Genomic DNA, 20,247 nt, shown 5'->3' with positions numbered 1-20,247 from the left:
CCACATGTACCTGTTTCAGTGATGCTTTTGAATGCACATTTGTAGATTGCTTACAGTAAGAATAATGATAAACCCCCATTTGCATCGTGCTGATTTGATTCCCTTCTCTTGGTATTTGAATGAGGAAATGCTGTGTCTGTGCTGTGCTGCCTTTCCCTTCAACTCCTGTTTTATGTATTCATAGGAAGAGCTTTCATCTTCTGAAGAAGAATTCGAAGCTGCTGCGAGAACTGAAGAACCTGGATTCCCGCCAGTGGTAGGCAAATGGTTACTGCCCACACCATTGGCAAGGGGAGCGTTTCCCAAGGAGCAGTGGGAAGTCACCAAACCCAAGCTTCAGTAAAACTGCGTGTGCTAGCAATATGAATGTCTGTATGGAAAAGGGATGGCTTGTTTCTGGAGGGCTCTGGAGCATGGATGGACAAGCTCTCTTCACTGGCACTAGATACACAGCATTCCCAGTCAGTAGCACATCCCAAGGCACAGCAACCTGTTTCCTGTTTTCTTTAGCTGAGAGGGCAGGAAGAATCTCCAGCTATTTCGTGGCCTTGGCTCAGCTCACACAAAGGACTGTTTCCTGCAGGGCGAGCCCTGTGTCAGGGGCAGCAGTCGAAGGGGTGATGTCCATACAAGTACTCTGCAGCCAGGCAGTGGCAGAGCAGAGTGCTGCTTATTGCGTTTGATTCTTCATTACATGACATGCAGCCCTTGGGAAACTGGAGCATTGAAGAGTCCTGGTTTTCTGCTATCCCAACGATTTCCATACCAAACCCACCCAGGTTGTTTCCAAAGCAGGCAGCTGTCCCTGTTGGCCATGTACAGCTCAGCCCGGGCTCTGGAAGTCAATAATGGTTTTTCTTTCTCGTACATCATCAGCCTGTAATGAAAATCCTGTAGGTCACATTAAGCTCCCGTTAACACCTGGGCCAGCACCTCCTTGCAGGGCTGCACAGATGTATGTGATTAACCCTCTAATTGGAACCTGGTCACCACTTCTGCTGCTGCTGCACTCGGCTCTGCTCTTGGCTGCACTGTGGTCATGGGGGAAACACTGGGGAAAACCTACTTCTGGAGCTGGAAGTGAGGGATGTATCTGTGGGCATGGAAGGAAGGGACGTGCAGAGCTAACGGGGGTCACCTGCTCATTGCTTTTGAGTGCAGATGGTCTAAAAAATAACTCTGAGCTATAGCTTGTGTAAGTTTTGTTTCTTGTATCCCCTCGCAGCCGGGAGACCCACAAGATTGCGGTGTTCTACATTGCAGAGGGGCAGGAGGACAAGTGCTCCATCCTGTCCAACGCAAGGGGAAGCCAGGCCTATGAAGATTTTGTTGCTGGACTGGGCTGGGAGGTAATAGTAGTCGCGAATTTAGGCAAGCTTACATACTGGAAACCAAGGGCTTAGATCACTGTGTGGTTTGTAATGGGGGGGGGGGAGGTAAATTTTAATGCACACTGATATTTAGCACTACTTCAAAGATCACCGCCTTAGCAGAGTGCTGTAAATCCCCATGCTGCTCCTGCACGAATGCATCCTCCCTGTCTCTGAGGGACCCACGGTGCTGCAGGGGACACTTCTGCTTTCTGCATCTTGGAGAGCTGGAGCATGACTTTACCTTCATTTTACCTCCTATTAACTCCTCGTGGTCAGGCCTCGTACCCAGCCACAGGAGAGCTTCACAAAGAGCAGACACAGTTGTGTTCAGTTTGCACTGCTGAAACGGTGTGTCAGGGACCAGACCGCTGTGAACGCTTCTGGGTTTTGGATATGCAGAGTAACTGTGTTCATGCTTAAGGATTTAAGTGACACAAGGTCTGCAGGGGAAGGTGGCATCCTCAGTGATGCAGCTGGGAAAACAAACAAGCTTTTGGACACAGGCTTGTCTTCAGAGGGACATTTCTTCTAAATGATCCTCTAGAATAGTTTCTTCTGAGGTTTTTCTTCCTGTACCAACGTCCACTTTGTTCTGCAGCTTTCCTGGTGGTTTGTATTTGCTCTGCACTTCAGTTACTTCTCCGGGTGTGTGCTTGGAGTGGGCTTGCTAAGCCTGCACAGCCCTTGGAGCAGCTGCTCATGACAATGCTGCTGCTTCCTGGCTGTGTTTGCTGGAAGGGAGGCAAAGAGCCACAGAGATAATGACTGAGGCCTAGTTAAGAGGTGGCTGCTGTTAGTAAAGCTCAGATACAGGAGTGGGCAACAGACAGCTCTAACTAATGCTCAGATCACGAACCCATAGGGGAAGGCTTCTCTTTGGGGTGGCTGCAGAATCATAAAGGGGTAAATTCACCAGGGCTTGATATATAAAGGAGTACTGACGATTGATCGGTCTCTTCACATCCCTTCTCATCCTGCCTTGCCATGGATCAGGTTGATCTGTCCACGCACGGGGGGTTCATGGGTGGCCTGCAGCGCAACGGCAGCACAGGACAGACAGCACCCTACTACGCTACCTCCACCGTGGAGATCATTTTCCATGTGTCCACGAGGATGCCTTCAGATTCAGATGATTCACTCACCAAAAAGGTAAATCACTTCCTGTGTATGTCACAACAGTGCCTGCAGTTTCCCTGTGCTTAAATCAAAGTTTAAACTGGAAGCAGATTGTGCTGCCTGGTCCTCGCAGGCCATCTTTGCTGTGCCACATGGTGCTCTGCAGCTACATTGTCTGGATGAAATGGCATCTAAATTCTGGATTCTGGAACACAATTAACATTTCCATGGTAGCCTCAAATGCCACCATTAGCAATAATATTAGCAATAATTTCATTTGTATGTTGTCTGCCTGCCAAAACTGTTGTAGTTTGGTAGAACAAAACAACCAAATGCAGCATAATAAAACCTTGCAGATGAATCATCCAACGTGGAACGGCGAAGAAAAGAAGTGAAAGAGAAGTGACAAGCATAGTACCAAAGGCAGCCAGCTGATATGTAAAGCCATTATGCAGTTATTCACAATTCTGACAAGCAGACTCTGCTTCAAAGATGGCCAGAACCCAGCCCAAAATTTTGTTGGTATCAGTGCTTGATCATTTGTCTTCCCTAACAAGGAGTGATGTGAGATGATGGGGCTTGCCAACTGCTGCTCAGAGTCAAAGAAGATTTTAGGTGCATACCAAATCTTTGCCTTTTTAATTAGGATTGGCAACTTGTCCTGCATAGGTTGTTAATGTGTGTTAATAATGCTGCTGCAGCCATCCAGTCTACCATGTGATGCTATTGTGCTCTGAAAATCATCCATAACTATGTCATTGGGTGATTGCATTTGTCCTCTTGGTTTCAAAATAACGTGTTTTTCCTCAAAATCAAAAGGTGGGATTTCTGATCACTGGAGCTGAAGCCTCACCTGGCATTGAAGAGTTAACCAGATCCTTGCTTTTCATATTGTGCTATCTGGCATTTAAAACAAAAGTCAACAAAATGACATGTTCCTCTTCATGAATGCGACTCATTAGCTTCATATTAGTGGATTTACATGGCTATGGGGAAAATGCAGTCTGAGTACTTCAGGACGGAGAAGTAGGGCTGTGGCTCATGTGAAGAGGCTGTACGGTCTCTGTCACTTCACTAAGGTAGGACCATCTGTATTTTATTGTTCCTGGCCAGTATTTATCCAGCTGCTAGTTAAAAACTCCAGCGATGAATGCTTTCCAGTTTCCCTAGGCAACATATTCCTATGCTCCACAAGAACATTTCTTGTAGCATCTACTTTGCTCCAATTTAAGCCCTTGACGCTGTTCCACGTGGATATCGGGGACAGATTATTTTGCAGCAGACTTGCTCATGTTTGAGAGCTGCTGCTATGTCTCCTTCTTCCTACTCAAATTGTGTTCATTTACTCTAATCTTAGCTCCTGGGTTTGGTGGAAATACTGTCTCGCTGTTGAGTAATACGTCACCAGGGAGAGGAGAGAGCACAGTCTGACAGAGCTACCACAAGGGGAGAGAGGGGGTTTAATTGCAAACAGTCTGTTTTACTGATTCTCCTAATTCCCACCCACATTAGGGATTAACACAGACATCGAGAGAGTCTGGTTATTCTGTTTAATTGTCTTCCCTGTGTTGGCTTTAGGAGAATTTCTTCTTTGTTAGAAACAAAAAGCAAAAGCAGTTTGTAGTTGCCAGTCCCCAAGTCTTGAAGTGCTGGGAAACCAGCCCAGCTCCAGTACCTGCTATCCACAGAAAACAAGCAAAGTAATTGCTCTGAGACTTAAAATCTGCTGTAGGGATGGAGCCCTGCAGGGATCAAACTGCGTGTCCTGTAAAGAAGGACAAAGCTCTGAGCACCCTCATGGACCTGAGGAGCTGGTGGGCTGGACCAGAGGACTTCCAGAGGGCTTTTTGAAAGGAATAATCTTCTGTGCTTGTGCACAGAACAGTTCTGGTTGATTTGTGGCAGCTCTTGCATAAGCAAGTGTGTGTTCCTGTGCAAATTAGCATAGACTTCTTACCCAGCTTGGCAGACCTGCAGCTAAGGGTGGAGGCAGGATGTGCTTCAGAAGCACTGGAAGATTTCTGGACAATTGATAGGTCTCTAGTTCTTTGAAGATGCTGAGGGATGAACTCGCCTGCATTCAAAACCAGCATTTTGAGCACGAGCGCATCCAAACCATCCCTGCAGACAGCATTAAACCTACCGTGGTTCTTAAAAGCCAATAAACATGTTCATTTCTCGAAATTTCTGTTGCAAACCTTAGCTGTGGAGGCCCTGTACTGCAGTACATCGATGTACAGCTACATCGATGCTTTAGCAGCACAGTTCCTCAGGCCACAGAAGTCCCACGTTGATTTTGGCAGCCTTTGCCTGTGCAGAGCACAACCGGCGTGTGCTTGAGGAGAAGCACGTGTCTGCTGTGACATACTCTGAAGCAAGAGGAAAATGTATGTGTTCCCCCCTCTGTCCGTGCTGCCCTCCTGCATCCTGCAGTACCGGGTTAACATCGCGATCAGATGCAGCGGAGATCACAGTGACTCTGCAGGTCATCACCAGCACTTTAACAGTTCTGCTTGCACAGCGAGCATGGGCTTGGCTCCCGCCTCAGGTTGTTGGGGCAGTGGGTCCAGGTCAGCAACATCATTTCATGTTTATTTCTTCTTCCCAACAGTGCTCCCTTTTCATAGCAGTGTGTCAGAGGAAGGCAGATTCCAGTGTCACCTGCTCGCTGCTCCATGTCAGTGTTTGCTGTGCTGGAGCACAGCACAGTGGGCACGGAGGACACTGTTACTGAAGCAGAAAATCAGATGCCAGTCAGGATGCAGTGGGGGCCACAACGTTTTTCTTGCCTTCCCCTGCTTCCATCCGGCAGGGCTGTCCGTGGATAGCGTGTGGGACTCGAGCCCCTCGTCTCTGAGATCTTGGTGCTGTTTCTATGGGCTCTCCTGTGCTTGTTTTGCCTGCAGACAGGCAGCAGGAACTCAGTGCCTGGCTCATGGGCTGGGGCTGAGCAGAACAGAAGGGTTTACCACCTGCTGGCCCGGGAGCTGGGGCAGAGGCCGGATTCTCTGCGATGCGGAATGAAGCAGATGCAGTAATTTTACTTAAATATGTTATTATGGCTCTTTATGTTTACTGCACACAAGAGGGACAATTCATTTCTGCTTTGAATTCACAAGAATAAGTGCACTTCTACTGAGGATGAGCGTGGCCCCTTCTTGTGTGATTTGCAGTTTGTATTCCTTTAGTTGAAGTAAATGCTGATGTATTATATTGCTTACTTGGGGAAGGAAAAAAAGAGAGAAAAAACCCTCTCCAAATAAATCTGAGCCCTGAAAAAAATGTTTCTTGGTGGAATAATCAAAACTCAGCAGGTATCTTTGCTGCTGTGGGGTTCTGCAGCATTGGCTCTGAACTGGTTTTTAACCTGCCTGTCTCGTGGCGAAGTGAAGATCAATCATAGTAGCAGCATCCTGCCTGAATTGTACTGAAAGCCTTAAAACCGAGCTGCCGCAGTTGTGAGTGCTTTATTCCATCTTCCCCATTGTCACAGCAGAACTTTTCAATTCAGAAATCTGGTTGCAACCCCATACTGAACTCTTGCTCCTTTGCTGCAGAAATTTGTTAGCTGGAGCTAGATTCGATTTTTAGCAGCTAATCTAACTGCTGTAGGGGTTTGCAAAGTGGGGACAGAGCTGTGCTATTGGATTTGTCCAATTCATTTGACTCCAGGACTATAATTGCACTTATGTCTTACAAGGCTTTTATAGCCTAGGGCTGGCGAGCAGCAGAAAAACAAATTGGCAGTGATACAGTAAGAGTGAAAGGGAATGAAAGGCACACATTATCAGTCTCCAGGCAGCACTGTTCTGGCAGGAAGTTTCTTGGTTAATTTACAAATAAAACTTAGATTTTCGGATGCGTACGCTGTCAGCAGACAATGGGGATGTCAGCCCCCACTGGTACTTAGCAAAAGTAGCAGCCGTGCCTTCCCCAAAGCAGGAATTCTTCAGTCAAACAGACGACTCGTCTCTGGAGCCAGCTGGCTGTGTAATGCAATTAGCGGGGAAAGGAGGTCAGGCCATGAGGTGTGTGCCGTGACCAGCGCCGCGCCAGCAGCGCCGTGCCTGCGGGCGGGGGCAGCGCCGCCGCGCTCCGAGCAGCCGCCGGCGCTCGGCGAGCAACCGGACAGCTCCCGGTGCTCGGTGGCCCCCCGAGGAGCTCCCGGTGCGCTCCCGGTGCTCGGTGGCCCCCCGAGGAGCTCCCGGACAGCTCCCGGTGCTCGGTGGCCCCCCGAGGAGCTCCCGGTGCTCTCCCGGTGCTCGGTGACCCCCCGAGGAGCTCCCGGTGCGCTCCCGGTGCTCGGTGACCCCCCGAGGAGCTCCCGGTGCGCTCCCGGTGCTCGCTGGGCTCCCGGCACGGCCGCGCTCTCCCCTCCGCGTTAGCGCTGAGCGGGCGCGCAGCAGGGCTCATCCTCGGCCGCGCCGCGCACGGCAGCAGCGGTGCCCGCCGCTCGCAGGCGCTGGCGCTGCAGGGTCAGAGAGCCCGGGCCGTGGCTCCGTGCTTTGTTCCTGCAGGCGCGGCTGAGCCCCCGGGCGCTGCCAGCTCGCTCCCGAGGAGCACTTGCGGGCTCCGGAGCTGCCTTCCGGGCACGTCCGTGCAGACCCTTCAGGTCAGCCATGGACTGGAACGTCCGAGGGCCCGCGGCTGAGCCGTCTTTGGGTTTTGCTTTAACACAGATCTTGTTTCCTGGCTGCTGGGGGACGTTCTCTAACGGAGTTTTTTCTTCCCCTCTGACCCTGCCCCTCATGAAGGACACGGCCGGGGCCTCTGCCTCCAAACACCACCTCTGCGCTGCTTCGGGCCCCCAGGCAAAGCTCGCTTCTGTCCTTCAGGGCGCAGACTGCCCCACAGCGCCTTGTGAGGGAGCAGGGCTGCGGAAGAGCAGCTGGGCTGTTGTCACTGATAACATTATTACAGTGCTTTTTATCAGTGGCATTTTCTTTCAAGGGCAAATAATGTTTATTAATACCAGTTTTATGTTTGTGGCATTATACCTTATACATGTGATGATTAAAGACCTGTGACTTGGAAACGGTGGCAGGTAGCTTGAGTTTTGCAATGCCTTACAGCCTGCCATGAGGACTGCAGCAAAGGCAGGAATTTATTATTGCACGATGTTGGCAAGATTTGAGGCACAAATCACTCCCTCTCTCAAGCACAGCAGCATCAGTTGATCTGACTTCTGTTCACTGAATTTTGTTCTCTTGGATGTGGTATAAGTACAAAGTGGTTTGGGTTTCTTCAGCATGAAAAGTGTTTGATTATTAGCAGAACAGTTCCTTGTGGTGTACAAAGGGTCTCTGAAGCAGTGCTTGGACAACGTGTGATCACCGGTTTATAGCAGTCCGAGGTGAGGCAGTGCAGAGCCTTTCCTTCACAGGTTGTTTTGGGGAGGAGCTGTGTTAGCTCAGGAATTGCCACATGCAACTGGAAAATTGCATCACCTTTAGAGTGCAGTTTCTGTGTTCATTTGTTGGGCTTTCTAAAGCAGAGGTTGCTAAATGCGGGCTTCCTCTGTGTTGTGAAGGCCGTGCCAGAGCTCTGTGTAGTATTGGGCACAGCCTTGTACACTGCAGGCGCTGCCTGCTCTGAATACAGCTGGCTCCCCGCTCAGCTCCCATGGAGCACCACAGCCTAGCTTCGGCTGGGGCAGAACAGCCTGGCCAGGCTCCCGGCTCCTCCACATTAAAACCTGTTGTTGCCACACAGATCTCTGGGGTTTTAACAGGAACCGTCAGGTCTGGCTTTTGGGTGCTATTCAGGTGACACGGCTGCGTCTGCCCACGGAAGGGAAGTCCAGGTCTGGTTGTACGTGTGAATTCCTGCTGAGGTTAGGGTGTGTGAGACTGCACCGTGGTACTGTCAGCATCGGTGCTGTGTGGGTGCTGCTTTGTTTTACTGAGCAAGTAAGAAAAGAGAAGAGACTCACAGAAATGAGGGTGACTGAGAACAGCAACTTGTGTTGATGGTTGTGCATGGAAGAAGCTTTAGGAATAGCACTTAGTGATTTTATAAGACAAATGGTTTGTATTTTCTTTAGACAGAACTAAAAATTTCTTTTATTTACACCGAGGGATAAAATACAACTCTTTGCCTGCCGGTTCATTAAATTAAGCTGGGAATCTGGGTCACTCTGCAAACTTGGCTTTATTTTACTCGACTAGAGTATGAGCTGTAGGGCAGGTTGGTGGTTGCACCTGATTCTCACAACGTGTCACAGCTTTGCCATGTTTCTCTCACAGGGAGGGTAGTTTCCCCTGGTGTATAGCAGCAGAAGGCTTTACTTGTAACGGCAGTCGGTGGAGCTGGGAGCTCGGTGCTAGGGTAGGGCTGACGCAAGGCGGGTGGGGATTTGCTCCCTTATTTACCAGGGAAAATCACTACTTTTTTTCCTTTCCTCTTTCCTCCCCCCGCCCAGAGGCAGTGAAGAGCCGGGCCCGTTTGGCTGCTTTGTCAGGGCTATTGTGCACATTGTTCAGGGGCTAGCACCGAATTGTGTGTGTCTGGAGGGGAGAGGGGGGCTTTTAAGCTTTAAGTGGGACTTAAATTCTCTTTCTGCTCTGGGCTGGCATTCTGCGTGTGGATTAAATTTTAACTTTAAAGCTTACAGTTGAAACTATTGTGCGTGGCTTGTACACGATTGCCAAACACTCGCTGCCATCTGTTAGATCACCTCCAGCCCCTCCAGTAACAAAGCAGACCCGCGGCTTTCAGATGCGTTCCCTCCGTCACATTTAGCGTTATCCATATTTTATGTTATTCAGCTCCAGATAACAAGGTAACTGCCACGGCATTTGCCACTCGCCTCTAATTCACGGTGCCCAGCTATTTTCCAGCAAAAAGTCCTTCCCAAAGCCAGCAAGGGGCTATCTGCAATGTAATAAACCAGGAACAGTGGTTAGTGATGGGGTTTCTGGGCATCCTGAGTTGAGGCATTGCATCCTTCTGTGACAGCCGCCTTCTTGAGGCTGCACTATGTTCTGTGGGGTAAGGGTTAGTTCTGGTAGTTCAGATTTCCATGTGAAGTGATTGCAGGTGATGTACATTTACATCTCACACTAATGGCTGGTTTGGTAATTACTTAATTAGCCATCACCAGCGATGCCTTCAGAAGGGAACGAATTCTTTAGCTCATCTTTTCATGAGTAACTGGACAAAACCAATATTTTCACTTTTTCTGTAATGAAATATTTCTACTATTGAGCATTGTAATTCAATTTGTAAGCCCTGACCCCTCATAAACTGTTGTTATCACTCTGATTAATAAAGAGCCAATTTGCTGTTGCAGCTTCGTCACTTGGGAAATGATGAGGTTCACATCGTCTGGTCTGAGCACACCAGGAACTACCGCAGAGGCATTATTCCCACAGACTTTGGAGATGTTCTAATTGTTATTTACCCCATGAAGAATCACATGTTTTTCATAGAGATAATGAAGAAACCAGAGGTATGTTTTGATTGATTTACTGCATCTCTCCTATGTGTTATGCAAGGGACCAGTTGTTAAATAAAGCTCAGTGCTTTGGGTTTGTTTTACCAGTAAATACAAAATACAGTCCCTCCATCTCAGTTTAAAAGTATGCTGAGCAGTGAGCTTTTATCTTAAACCTGGAATTATGAATAGTGGTGGAAATGGCTGCTAGTTCATGTTACAGTTGTGCTCGGCGCTTAAAGAAATATTCCAGCATTCTCAACCCATAGGAGCTATTGTACAATAAGAACAGTGCTCAAAGTCATTGTGAATTTCCACTATGAGGCAATAACAGCAAAATAATCAAGACATAAATTCCTTATTTGCTATGAATTCACTCCATGCAGCTCGGTTGCTGCTGTACGTGTGGTACCCTGTGTAACCTCATGATGTGACTCAGTGGGATGGTGCAGACACTGGGTATCCTTACATCAGGTTTGGTGTTTTCTGTTCAAATCATTGTTAATGCAACCACATTTTAGACACGTTTTGGAAAGAATGAATTTTTTTCTTTGCCAAATGTCAGGGGTGTGTAGGTACATCTGTCCATATATAGGGAAAAAAAGCTACTTTAATGCTTGTCTGGTACATTATGGATGCAAAAATGTATATAAAATAAGCTTTATGAAAGCAATCAGTGTGATCAATCCCATTTCCTTTATATGAGGGACAATGTTTGTCAAGAGAATAACCAGCTGTGGATAAATGCCTACATCAGGTACGTATTTACCAGCTGGTATTTTTTGAGTTATGAATGATGGAGTTGTTATATATTGATATTATATATTAGATTATATTATATATTGATGGAGTTATCAGGTATTAACAGCCAGTGGTTTGCAGCGTATGTTTCAAACTTGGTTTCTACATTGAAATAGTGGTGTTTTCCCTACTTGATTTTGAGCTCTGCAGTGTATTTTGGGGGAGTTTTAGCTTTTCATGTTCCATCAGGAACATCAGGACTTGGCATTACGAACACGCTTGGTAATTCTGTGGAGCAGTGGAGAAAAGCCATGTCATCTTCCATATTAGTCAAAAACACCCACCGGGCAGAACGAAGAATAGCTAACTGGAAATTTAGTGTTATCCCTACATTTAAAGTACAAACCATTACAATGTAATAAAATTAATCCAGACATTTCCAGGGCAAGTGTGGCTGACCTTTTGTTCACCAGCTACTGACCCCAGGGTGAATGAGAGAGGCTTGCAGAGAGAAATGTCTGTTGTTTGGCTTCGGTCCCTGGTATTTAAATTGCATTCCCTAATCAAATGAAAAGGCTGTCCTCTCTATCAGGTTACAGAATCCATGGCAACATTTGGCCTTTTATATACATAATGTTAGCCTTTTTGTTTGCATCTAAGCAGAGACACCTGGAGCAATGTTAACATTAACCGATTTAGCATTAATAGCTTCATTATAGAAGAATTTCTGATCAGATAGCTGTTACTTTTGTTATATTGCCTCGGCTTGTATTGTTTTCATTTTTTATCTCCCTGCTTGGCAACCGGGCAATGATTTGCAAATTTTTTTTGTCTTGATTAATTAAGCAATATAATTATCAGGAGCCGGGATGCAGTCTTTGCCGACAAAGCTGCTGGGGGAAGACAATAGTAAGTCTGTTAGTGTGAATGCATTCCACGCGTCACAGATGCATGAGGATATTCTGAACAATGAGACGAAAAGCTGCCTGCAAAAGGGGACAAAGAATGCCAGGCAGACTACACGCGGCACATACCGCCAGGGACATGCTGCGGGTTCCCTGGGACACAGATGCCTCGTTAGATTGCAGCTAGTCAGCAGAGATTAATTCTCAGCCATTTGGTACAATAATTTCCCCGTTCCCCACTCCTTTAACTAGTGCTGCGCGCTGGAGAGGGGCAGCCTTTGTGCTCAAAAGGTTTATTTAACCTTGCCTACTTTTACTGCGGGCAACGGAAATGGTGATTTTTCTCCGGGAGGTTGTAATGAAGCAGGTGTTTGCGAGGGGCTGAATATTAAATTTTGCCTCGTGGAGAAGCCGCGCTGACATTTGGGCGCTCCAGGAAGGGGACGTTTCCCTTCCCTCTCTTTTTCATTGAGTCCCGTCAAAGCCAAACGTGGGTTCGTAGCCACTCAAAGCACCGTTTTCCTCCAGTGGGTGTTTAATTCCGACCCACGGAGAGCGCTGAGCCGGGAGCGCGTCCCTGTGCCGGGGTCCCCCCTCCAGCCCCTGTACAGATGGAAGCTGACGATACGCGACTCCCATTGACTTTAATGACCCCGAGCGTGGCCGCTGGGGCTGCTCGGAATGAATAATGCCCGGCTTTGTGTCAGGGAGGGCGTATGGTCCGGCTGTGCCGCTGCCTGCGCTGCTCCCTGCCTGCTCTGCTCCTGCCTGCTCTGCTCCCTGCCTGCTCTGCTCCTGCCTGCTCTGCTCCCTGCCTGCTCTGCTCCTGCCTGCACTGCTCCCTGCCTGCTCTGCTCCTGCCTGCTCTGCTCCTGCCTGCTCTGCTGCTCCTGCCTGCTCTGCTCCTGCCTGCTCTGCTCCCTGCCTGCTCTGCTGCTCCGGCCTGCGCTGCTCCTGCCTGCGCTGCTCCTGCCTGCTCTGCTGCTCCTGCCTGCACTGCTGCTCCTGCCTGCACTGCTCCCTGCCTGCTCTGCTCCTGCCTGCTCTGCTCCTGCCTGCTCTGCTGCTCCTGCCTGCACTGCTGCTCCTGCCTGCACTGCTCCCTGCCTGCTCTGCTCCTGCCTGCTCTGCTCCCTGCCTGCTCTGCTCCTGCCTGCACTGCTCCTGCCTGCACTGCTCCCTGCCTGCTCTGCTCCTGCCTGCACTGCTCCCTGCCTGCTCTGCTCCTGCCTGCTCTGCTCCTGCCTGTGTTGCTGCTCCTGCCTGCACTGCTCCCTGCCTGTGCTGCTGCTTCTCCCTGCCTTCACTGCACTGCCCCTGCCTGCCTGCACTGGTGCTGCAGCCTGCGCTGCTGATCCCTGCCTGCACTGCTGCTGCCTGCATTGCTACTGCTGCCTGTGCTGCTCTTCCTGCCTTCCCTGCTTCTTGCCTGTGCTGCTGCTCCTGCCTGTGCTGCTCCTGCCTGTGCTGCTGCTTCTGCTTTCCTTGCTCCTGCCTGTGTTGCTTCTCCCTGCCTGCACTGTTCTTCCTGCCTTCCCTGCTCCTGCGCTGCTGCTCCTGCTGCCTGCTCTGCTGCTCCCTGCCTGCACTGCTGTTCCTGCCTGCACTGCGCCTGCCTGTGCTGCTCCTGCCAGGCCGGGCAGTCTCCAGGGTCAGCCACACATCCCAGAGCTGGGATCCCGCTGGCAAACCCTGCTCCTGGTTGCGGCTGCACTGGGCTTCACCTGCGGGTGGAAAGCCAGTGCCTGCCCCACAGAGTCACTTCCATCCCTTGCAGTATTCTCTTTTCCATCTGCCAGAGCAGGCCGAGCTCCTTGTGAAGTGCTGGGAACTTCGGACAAAACAGGTGCCATGGGGACAGATCCTGGAATAAACCTGTCTGAGTGTTCGGGACATGCTGGAAAAGCCTGTGTCCCAGTGCTGGGAAGTCACCCCCCAGCGCTCCCACCGCACTCGTATCTCTGCACCCTGGTCAGGGATGCTCAGGAAAGCTCTCTGGATTTAGGGTTCAGCCTGGCTTAGCCTCCTCTTCTGGTTAAAGGAAGTGTAAATGCTGACTTACTGGAGTTTGACTTTTAAACTTCCAGAGAAAGCCATTCTTTAACTTAGTTTTAAAATGTCAGATTGGAGGTGGTTTTGATAAACTTACTGGAGAGAGCCACTGAAATGGTTTTAAATGTGAGCTTATGCACATGTATGTATTCATACACACACAGAGATAAGGTGCATAAATGTACACACCTCGTCTGCACTGTACATGTACAACCTGTGTACACGGCGTTAACAAAATCCACCCCATGCCTGGGCTGCAGCTGGCTTTGAAACCCTGGAGCAAAGTCCTGGGAGCAAACCTGGCTCCTCAGAAAGCCCGATGGTGCAGTTCCCTCCGTGTGGAAGTGCTCATCTGCTCTAAGTGTCTGGTAGCTGCGAGCTGCTGTCATTTTAATACCAGTCTGTACTTAACCTCCTTATTTGTGCTGCCGTGCAAATGCAGGTTTACAAGTTTTCTCCTTTTGTCAATCCTGTGAACACAATATGTGTCAACTGGGGAATGTTACTGCTTAAAGAGGAGAGACTTGATGCTCTACAACATCCCCGGTTGGTGGGGTAGAATTCCTCCTTGACCCCTTTCTTTCCAACCGCCATGGTGGGAATGCCAGCGTCAAAAAACAAAGGCAAAGCCACTATGGCCACATTTTACACTAACCTGGTTTTTGGGGGTGGGTAACTCTTTAAGTAACGGAATGACAGAATAACTGTGCTGGAAAGACAGCTGTCATTTGCAGATGTTAGATTAAAACCAAATTTCTTCTGTAATTCATTGCCACTTCTAATTAGAGGAATTCCCTAGATGCAGGGGATTTATATTATTCCCTTTGTCCAGTTATTGAATGACTGTCACAGTCACCCAAGAGCAGTTGCAGAAGAATAATGGAGGGTATTTATTTATGTGATAAGCCCCTGTACAGATGGAAAAAATCCATAGCTTAAATATTGATAATTGCTGCTGGCTTCTGTCTGGGGCTTGGGCTGGGGGTTGGGGTTGGTTTTGTTGTGGAAGGGGAAGGAGTTTGCTTGAAAACACTAAGATGTGTTTAAACATCAGTATTTCCTGGGTTCGGCATGGCAGAGCCTGTTACACGTATGCCATTCCAGGCACCTATCGCTGTCCTAAAGCATCTCTCTAACCTCGTACAGCCTTTGTGTGAGGAGCTGTGTGCCAGCACGGGGCCCGGGGGGGTTCCTCTGGACGTGACGCTGCAGGAGCAGGGTTCAGCACCTTGAGGTGCTTGTGCCTGTCCTGGCCCTGCCCCTCAGGGTGGTGGTTTCCACAATGCGGTCGTACCAGTTTATGGCAGAATAACGCACTGCTCAAGGAGTGGGACCCGGGTTTTGGCACGCTGCTCCTGTGCGTGACTGTGGGAGTTGCTCCCGTGCTTTGCACTAACCTCAGCCTCACACGCGTTGTGTCTGCTTGGGTGCACAGGTGCCATTCTTTGGTCCTCTCTTCGACGGAGCCATCGTGACCGCGAAGCTGCTGCCGAGCCTCATCTGTGCCACGTGCATCAACGCCAGCAGGGCTGTCAAGTCCCTCATCCCGCTCTACCAGAGCTTGTATCCTTTGCTCCGGGGGCCGGGCTCCTTGGCAGGCCGCGTACTTGCGTGCTGTTCTGCAGAGAGGTAAGCTGGGATGACAGCCTTCCATTGGAGTTCACTGGGAAAGGTCTTCATAAGATCATAACGTGACAGGAGTGTTCTCCAGCAGCTTCAGTCTGATGGTGGCAGGCTCGGGCTTAACGCTGACCCTTTGAGCTGTAAGTAACAGCAATACTCAGTTTTCTTTCTCACTAACAGAAGTTTCCTACCATGTGTATTGGGTTGTACATAGAGCTTGGTCCTGTTCTTATCTTACTCAAAGAAGTGGTCCAAAAGTCTTCACTTGGGCTTGTTCCGTTAGTAAAATGGGTGGGATTTAGCCTCAGATACGGATGTTTCCATTCCCAAATTCCAGTTTCATTCCACCCACATCTGTATTGGGGCATTTTCAGAACCTCTCTTCTCTCAGGTGCTGGAAGGTAACTCTCAGGTGTGCTGCTCTGCTGCGGGGCTGGGAGCAGACTTATTCTTGTGTTCTGTACTAACTGACAACATTGCTGCTGGGTTTCACCTATGCTGGGATTTTCTTATGATGCCATAATTATGCCAGAAACATTTTATAGCTTGTTTTGTGATCATCTCTCTTATCTTGGGACCAGCACTCGCTGCACTGCATTTGCTTTGGGGAGCTGTTGATCTGAGTATTTCTATAACGATGTGACACTGAGAAAGAGTTTGTAAATGAAACGTTTTGGAGAGAACACTGATCAGTGTGAGGCATTTTTAAACACAAATATCCACAGAATACTGTTCTGTTTATTTAAAGGCTAAATTCTCTCCAGTGCACTCTGCGGAAGCGGGCAGCAACGAGAAGCAGCACTGTGGTTAAATGAGTTTGTATGGTATGAACGTGGCTGTGACCTGCTTTAAAGCGAAGATGGGGTTGTTGCCTGTGCAGTTGGCTCTGAGCAGATACGAACCTTGCTGAGTTTTCCGGGGTGGTTTTGGGAGAGAGCTCTAGGTAATTACCAAAGTGCTTCTGTGCAGAACTGAGCTTCACCCCTCCGCTCCTATAGCCCACGTATAACAATAAAATAGCTCTAAAGCAGTAAAGTTAACGTGAGTAACAGAGACCCTGCTGCTATCCCAGCACCTCACCCCGGCTGGAGTCCTCCAATTCCCACTCCTGCTCTTCCTTTTGACTTTCAGCATCCTGCCGTGCTCCTGCTTCCCAGCCGGGCCTCTCTGGGTCCTCCTTGTCCCCAGGGGAACATGAGCAGCAGGAACATGATAGCACATGCCCCTTCCCAGCATATGTGTGAGGGCTTGCTGGAGCAGCATCTGTCCCCGGATTCTTTTCTTCCTTTCTTGTGCCTGTTTTCGCATCAACGGTATCTGCAGTGAATCAACTGCCACTTGTCTGTTTGATAGATGAAAGTGGATTGAAAACCCTCTGACGCTGGGCAGAGAGAACGTGGTGGGATGATCCTGTCAGGATGATGCTGCAGAGGGAGAAAAAGCTTTCCGTAACTGCTGCTATAGGTAACACCTTTAGCTATACTGAAATCCTTAGTGAGCCACAAGCTGGGCTGTAGGTGTATACAGGTGGTGTATGGACCTGTCCCATGCAGTAATGGGGTTTTGTAGCTCCGGCAGGGTGCACACACAGGAAATGGCTCTGCTGACTGCTACTGGAACAGGAGGATTTGAACAGTAAGTGAAGGACTCTAGTAACTGTCAGACTGAGAGATGTTACTTTCATGATGATGAAATAATCCTGCTATTTTCATGAGAGATGCTATTACCTGGAGATGAAAACAACTCAAAAGGTGAAATAATACAAAAATTTCCAATGGGAGGGAGAAACAGAAGTCAGTAATCCTGGCAAAGTGAGGGGTGAGGGTTGGCAGTGCATCGGCCATGACGCTGTGGTTCAGGTGATGCAGAACAGCTTGTGTAGAGCAGAGCTGAGGAGGGGTCTGCCAGTGGTGTTCCTCACATGGGCCATGTTAGAAGTCAGCACCCATAGAATAAGGGTTAGTAACTGAAAACGTTCTGGATTCCAGCATGGTCAGAAATGGACTGGACGCTCCATCCGGCATCAGTGGTTCCATGGTGATGGGCTCCTGTTGGAGCAGCGGCCGGTGCAGAGCATCTGTGGGGACCTGACACCCCCCCCCCCCCCCAAGCAGAGCCCCAACCCTGATCCCAGGCTGTGGGGGGTCAGGAAGGAGTCAGGCTGTGCCCATGGGGAGCAGTGCCCATGGGATGCGGTGCCCATAAGGAGCCGTGCCCATGTGAAGCAGTGCCGATGGGATACAATGCCCATGGGATGCGATGCCCATGGGGAGTGGTGCCCATGGGATGTGGTGCCGATGGGGAGCGGTGACCATGGGATGCAGTGCCCATGTGAAGTGCCCATGGAGTGCAGTGCCAATGGGAAGTGATGCCCATGGGATGCAATGCCAATGGGTAGCAGTGCCCATAGAATACAGTGCCTGTAGGTAATGGTGCCCATGGGATGCAGTGCTGATGGGGAACGGTGCCCATGGGGTGCAGTGCCCATGGGGAGCAGTGCCCATGGGATGCAGTGTCCATGGGATGCTGTGCTGATGGGGAGCAGTGCCCATGGGATGCTGTGCTGATGGGGAGCAGTGCCCATGGGATGCAGTGTCTATGGGATGCTGTGCCGATGGGGAGCAGTGCCCATGGGATGCAGTGTCTGTGGGATACAGTGCCCATGGGGAGCGGTGCCCATGGGATGCAGTGTCTGTGGGATGCTGTGCCGATGGGGAGCGGTGCCCATGGGATGCAGTGTCTGTGGGATGCTGTGCCGATGGGGAGCAGTGCCCATGGGATGCAGTGTCTGTGGGATGCTGTGCCGATGGGGAGCGGTGCCCATAGGATGCAGTGTCTGTGGGATGCTGTGCCGATGGGGAGCAGTGCCCATGGGATGCAGTGTCTGTGGGATACAGTGTCCATGGGGAGCGGTGCCCATGGGATGCAGTGTCTGTGGGATGCTGTGCCGATGGGGAGCGGTGCCCATGGGATGCAGTGTCTGTGGGATGCTGTGCCGATGGGGAGCGGTGCCCATGGGATGCAGTGTCTGTGGGATGCTGTGCCGATGGGGAGCGGTGCCCATGGGATGCAGTGTCTGTGGGATGCTGTGCCGATGGGGAGCGGTGCCCATGGGATGCAGTGTCTGTGGGATGCTGTGCCCATGGGGAGCGGTGCCCATGGGATGCAGTGTCTGTGGGATACAGTGTCCATGGGGAGCGGTGCCCATGGGATGCAGTGTCTGTGGGATACAGTGTCCATGGGGAGCGGTGCCCATGGGATGCAGTGTCTGTGGGATGCTGTGCCGATGGGGAGCGGTGCCCATGGGATGAAGTGTCTGTGGGATGCTGTGCCCATGGGGAGCAGTGCCCATGGGATGCAGTGTCTGTGGGACACTGTGCTGATGGGGAGCGGTGCCCCTGGGATGCAGTGTCTGTGGGATGCTGTGCCGATGGGGAGCGGTGCCCATGGGATGCAGTGTCTGTGGGATGCTGTGCTGATGGGGAGCGGTGCCCATGGGATGCAGTGTCTGTGGGATGCTGTGCCGATGGGGAGCGGTGCCCATGGGATGCAGTGTCTGTGGGATGCTGTGCCGATGGGGAGCGGTGCCCATGGGATGCAGTGTCTGTGGGATGCTGTGCCGATGGGGAGCAGTGCCCATGGGATGCAGTGTCTGTGGGATGCTGTGCTGATGGGGAGCGGTGCCCATGGGATGCAGTGTCTGTGGGATACAGTGCCCATGGGGAGCGGTGCCCATGGGATGCAGTGTCCATGGGACACGGTGCCAGTGGGTAGCGGTGCCCACGGCGTCGCGTGCCGCAACCAGGCAGCCCCTCGCCAGCAGTGACAGCTGAAGTCACTTGTTGAAGTCTGTAACTCCGGCTCCAGCTGCACTTGTCAGGGTCTGTAAGGGAAGTGTAATCAGCCACGGAGAGTCATTTGCATCTCAATTAGGAAGGAGTCAGGAGGAAGCGGTGGGGTCTGTTGCTGGAAGGTTGTGGAAGAAATCTCATCAGGCACAAAAGGCCCCTGAGTCCCCGTGCTCCAGCCAGGGGAGGACAAAATCTGAGCCTGGTTTCCATGGGGACCAGGCCCGCAGAGCCTCGCGCTGCACCGTCATCGCTTGGTCATCATGACACAAATTCCTCTGTCGTACCCAGACACATTTCTCAGTTGGAAATCCGTTTGGAAATGAGGCAGGTAACTCTGGCAGACCTCAGCGCATGTTTCTGTGCTTATGGAACTGCTGCTGTTTAGGGAATTCATTAGAGCGAGAGAAACTCCTCACAAAGTAATTAACCAGACTTAAACTTGAGCTTAAAGCCACTGTCTCTTTGTACACACCACATGGCAAAACCCGGGGCCGGTATCACAGAGCTCAGTTGTCCCTTGCACGGCTGGAGCCCGGTCCCGGCTGTCGTGGGCAGGGTTTGCGAGGCCGTGGTGGTCAGACACGAGTGTGTGCTCAAACCCATGGTGTCCAGGAGCACTGAGCACTGAGCCCCTCTGCTGAGTGCTCTCCCCACCCTTCAGGAGCTGTTGAGCGTGGGCTGATGGTGCCTCAGCAGCCCCCAGCAGCTCCTCAGGCAGGAGGTTTGTTTTAACCGTGGCTGTGTATTTACAGAAATCTTGAACAACGAGGTGGCTTAAATTATGTCAAACCAAGGAAGAACAATATTTATACTTCATAAATAATAACCTTTAAAATTCCTAAAATTATGGTATAAAAATGTGTATGTTTATGCCAGTTTTGGGGGGATCATTTAAGCCCCCTTTCTATGTGCTGGAGAAAGGAAGGAACAACAAATCTCACAGAGAAATAATGACTAAATCAGAAATGAAGTTGCTCTGAATCAAGGCTGGCTAAAGCAGCAGTGGCTGATGGCCAGGGTTTAAGAGCACCACGATTCCCAGAGCAGGATGAAACCCAGCACGTTGGTAGTCTGGTGCGAGTGGTAGCTGGGGTGAGCAGGACACCCGAAGCAGGGGCCTCTTCTGGTTGCAGTGAGTATTCCAAAGCATG

General features: G+C 50.5%; 1 protein-coding gene across 3 annotated transcripts in view; it reads left to right on the top strand.

The window, feature by feature from the left end:
- RALGAPA2 (Ral GTPase activating protein catalytic subunit alpha 2) overlaps nt 1-20,247 on the top strand; it is a 115,707-nt gene that overhangs the window by 62,904 nt on the left and 32,556 nt on the right. For all 3 annotated transcript variants that reach the window (XM_062608072.1, XM_062608082.1, XM_062608094.1), the window contains 5 exons: nt 185-256; nt 1,226-1,349; nt 2,367-2,522; nt 9,781-9,939; nt 15,058-15,185. In XM_062608072.1, the coding sequence (XP_062464056.1) occupies nt 185-256; nt 1,226-1,349; nt 2,367-2,522; nt 9,781-9,939; nt 15,058-15,185 (639 nt within the window). The remainder of the gene's footprint in view (nt 1-184; nt 257-1,225; nt 1,350-2,366; nt 2,523-9,780; nt 9,940-15,057; nt 15,186-20,247) is intronic.

Source organism: Pezoporus occidentalis, unplaced genomic scaffold, assembly GCF_034315485.1.
Source record: "Pezoporus occidentalis ecotype Australia unplaced genomic scaffold, CSIRO_AGI_Poc_V1 ctg10, whole genome shotgun sequence".
Taxonomy (NCBI): Eukaryota; Metazoa; Chordata; class Aves; order Psittaciformes; family Psittacidae; genus Pezoporus; species Pezoporus occidentalis.
Note: the sequence above shows the minus strand (reverse complement) of the source record. Positions and strands in the feature narration are given on the sequence as shown.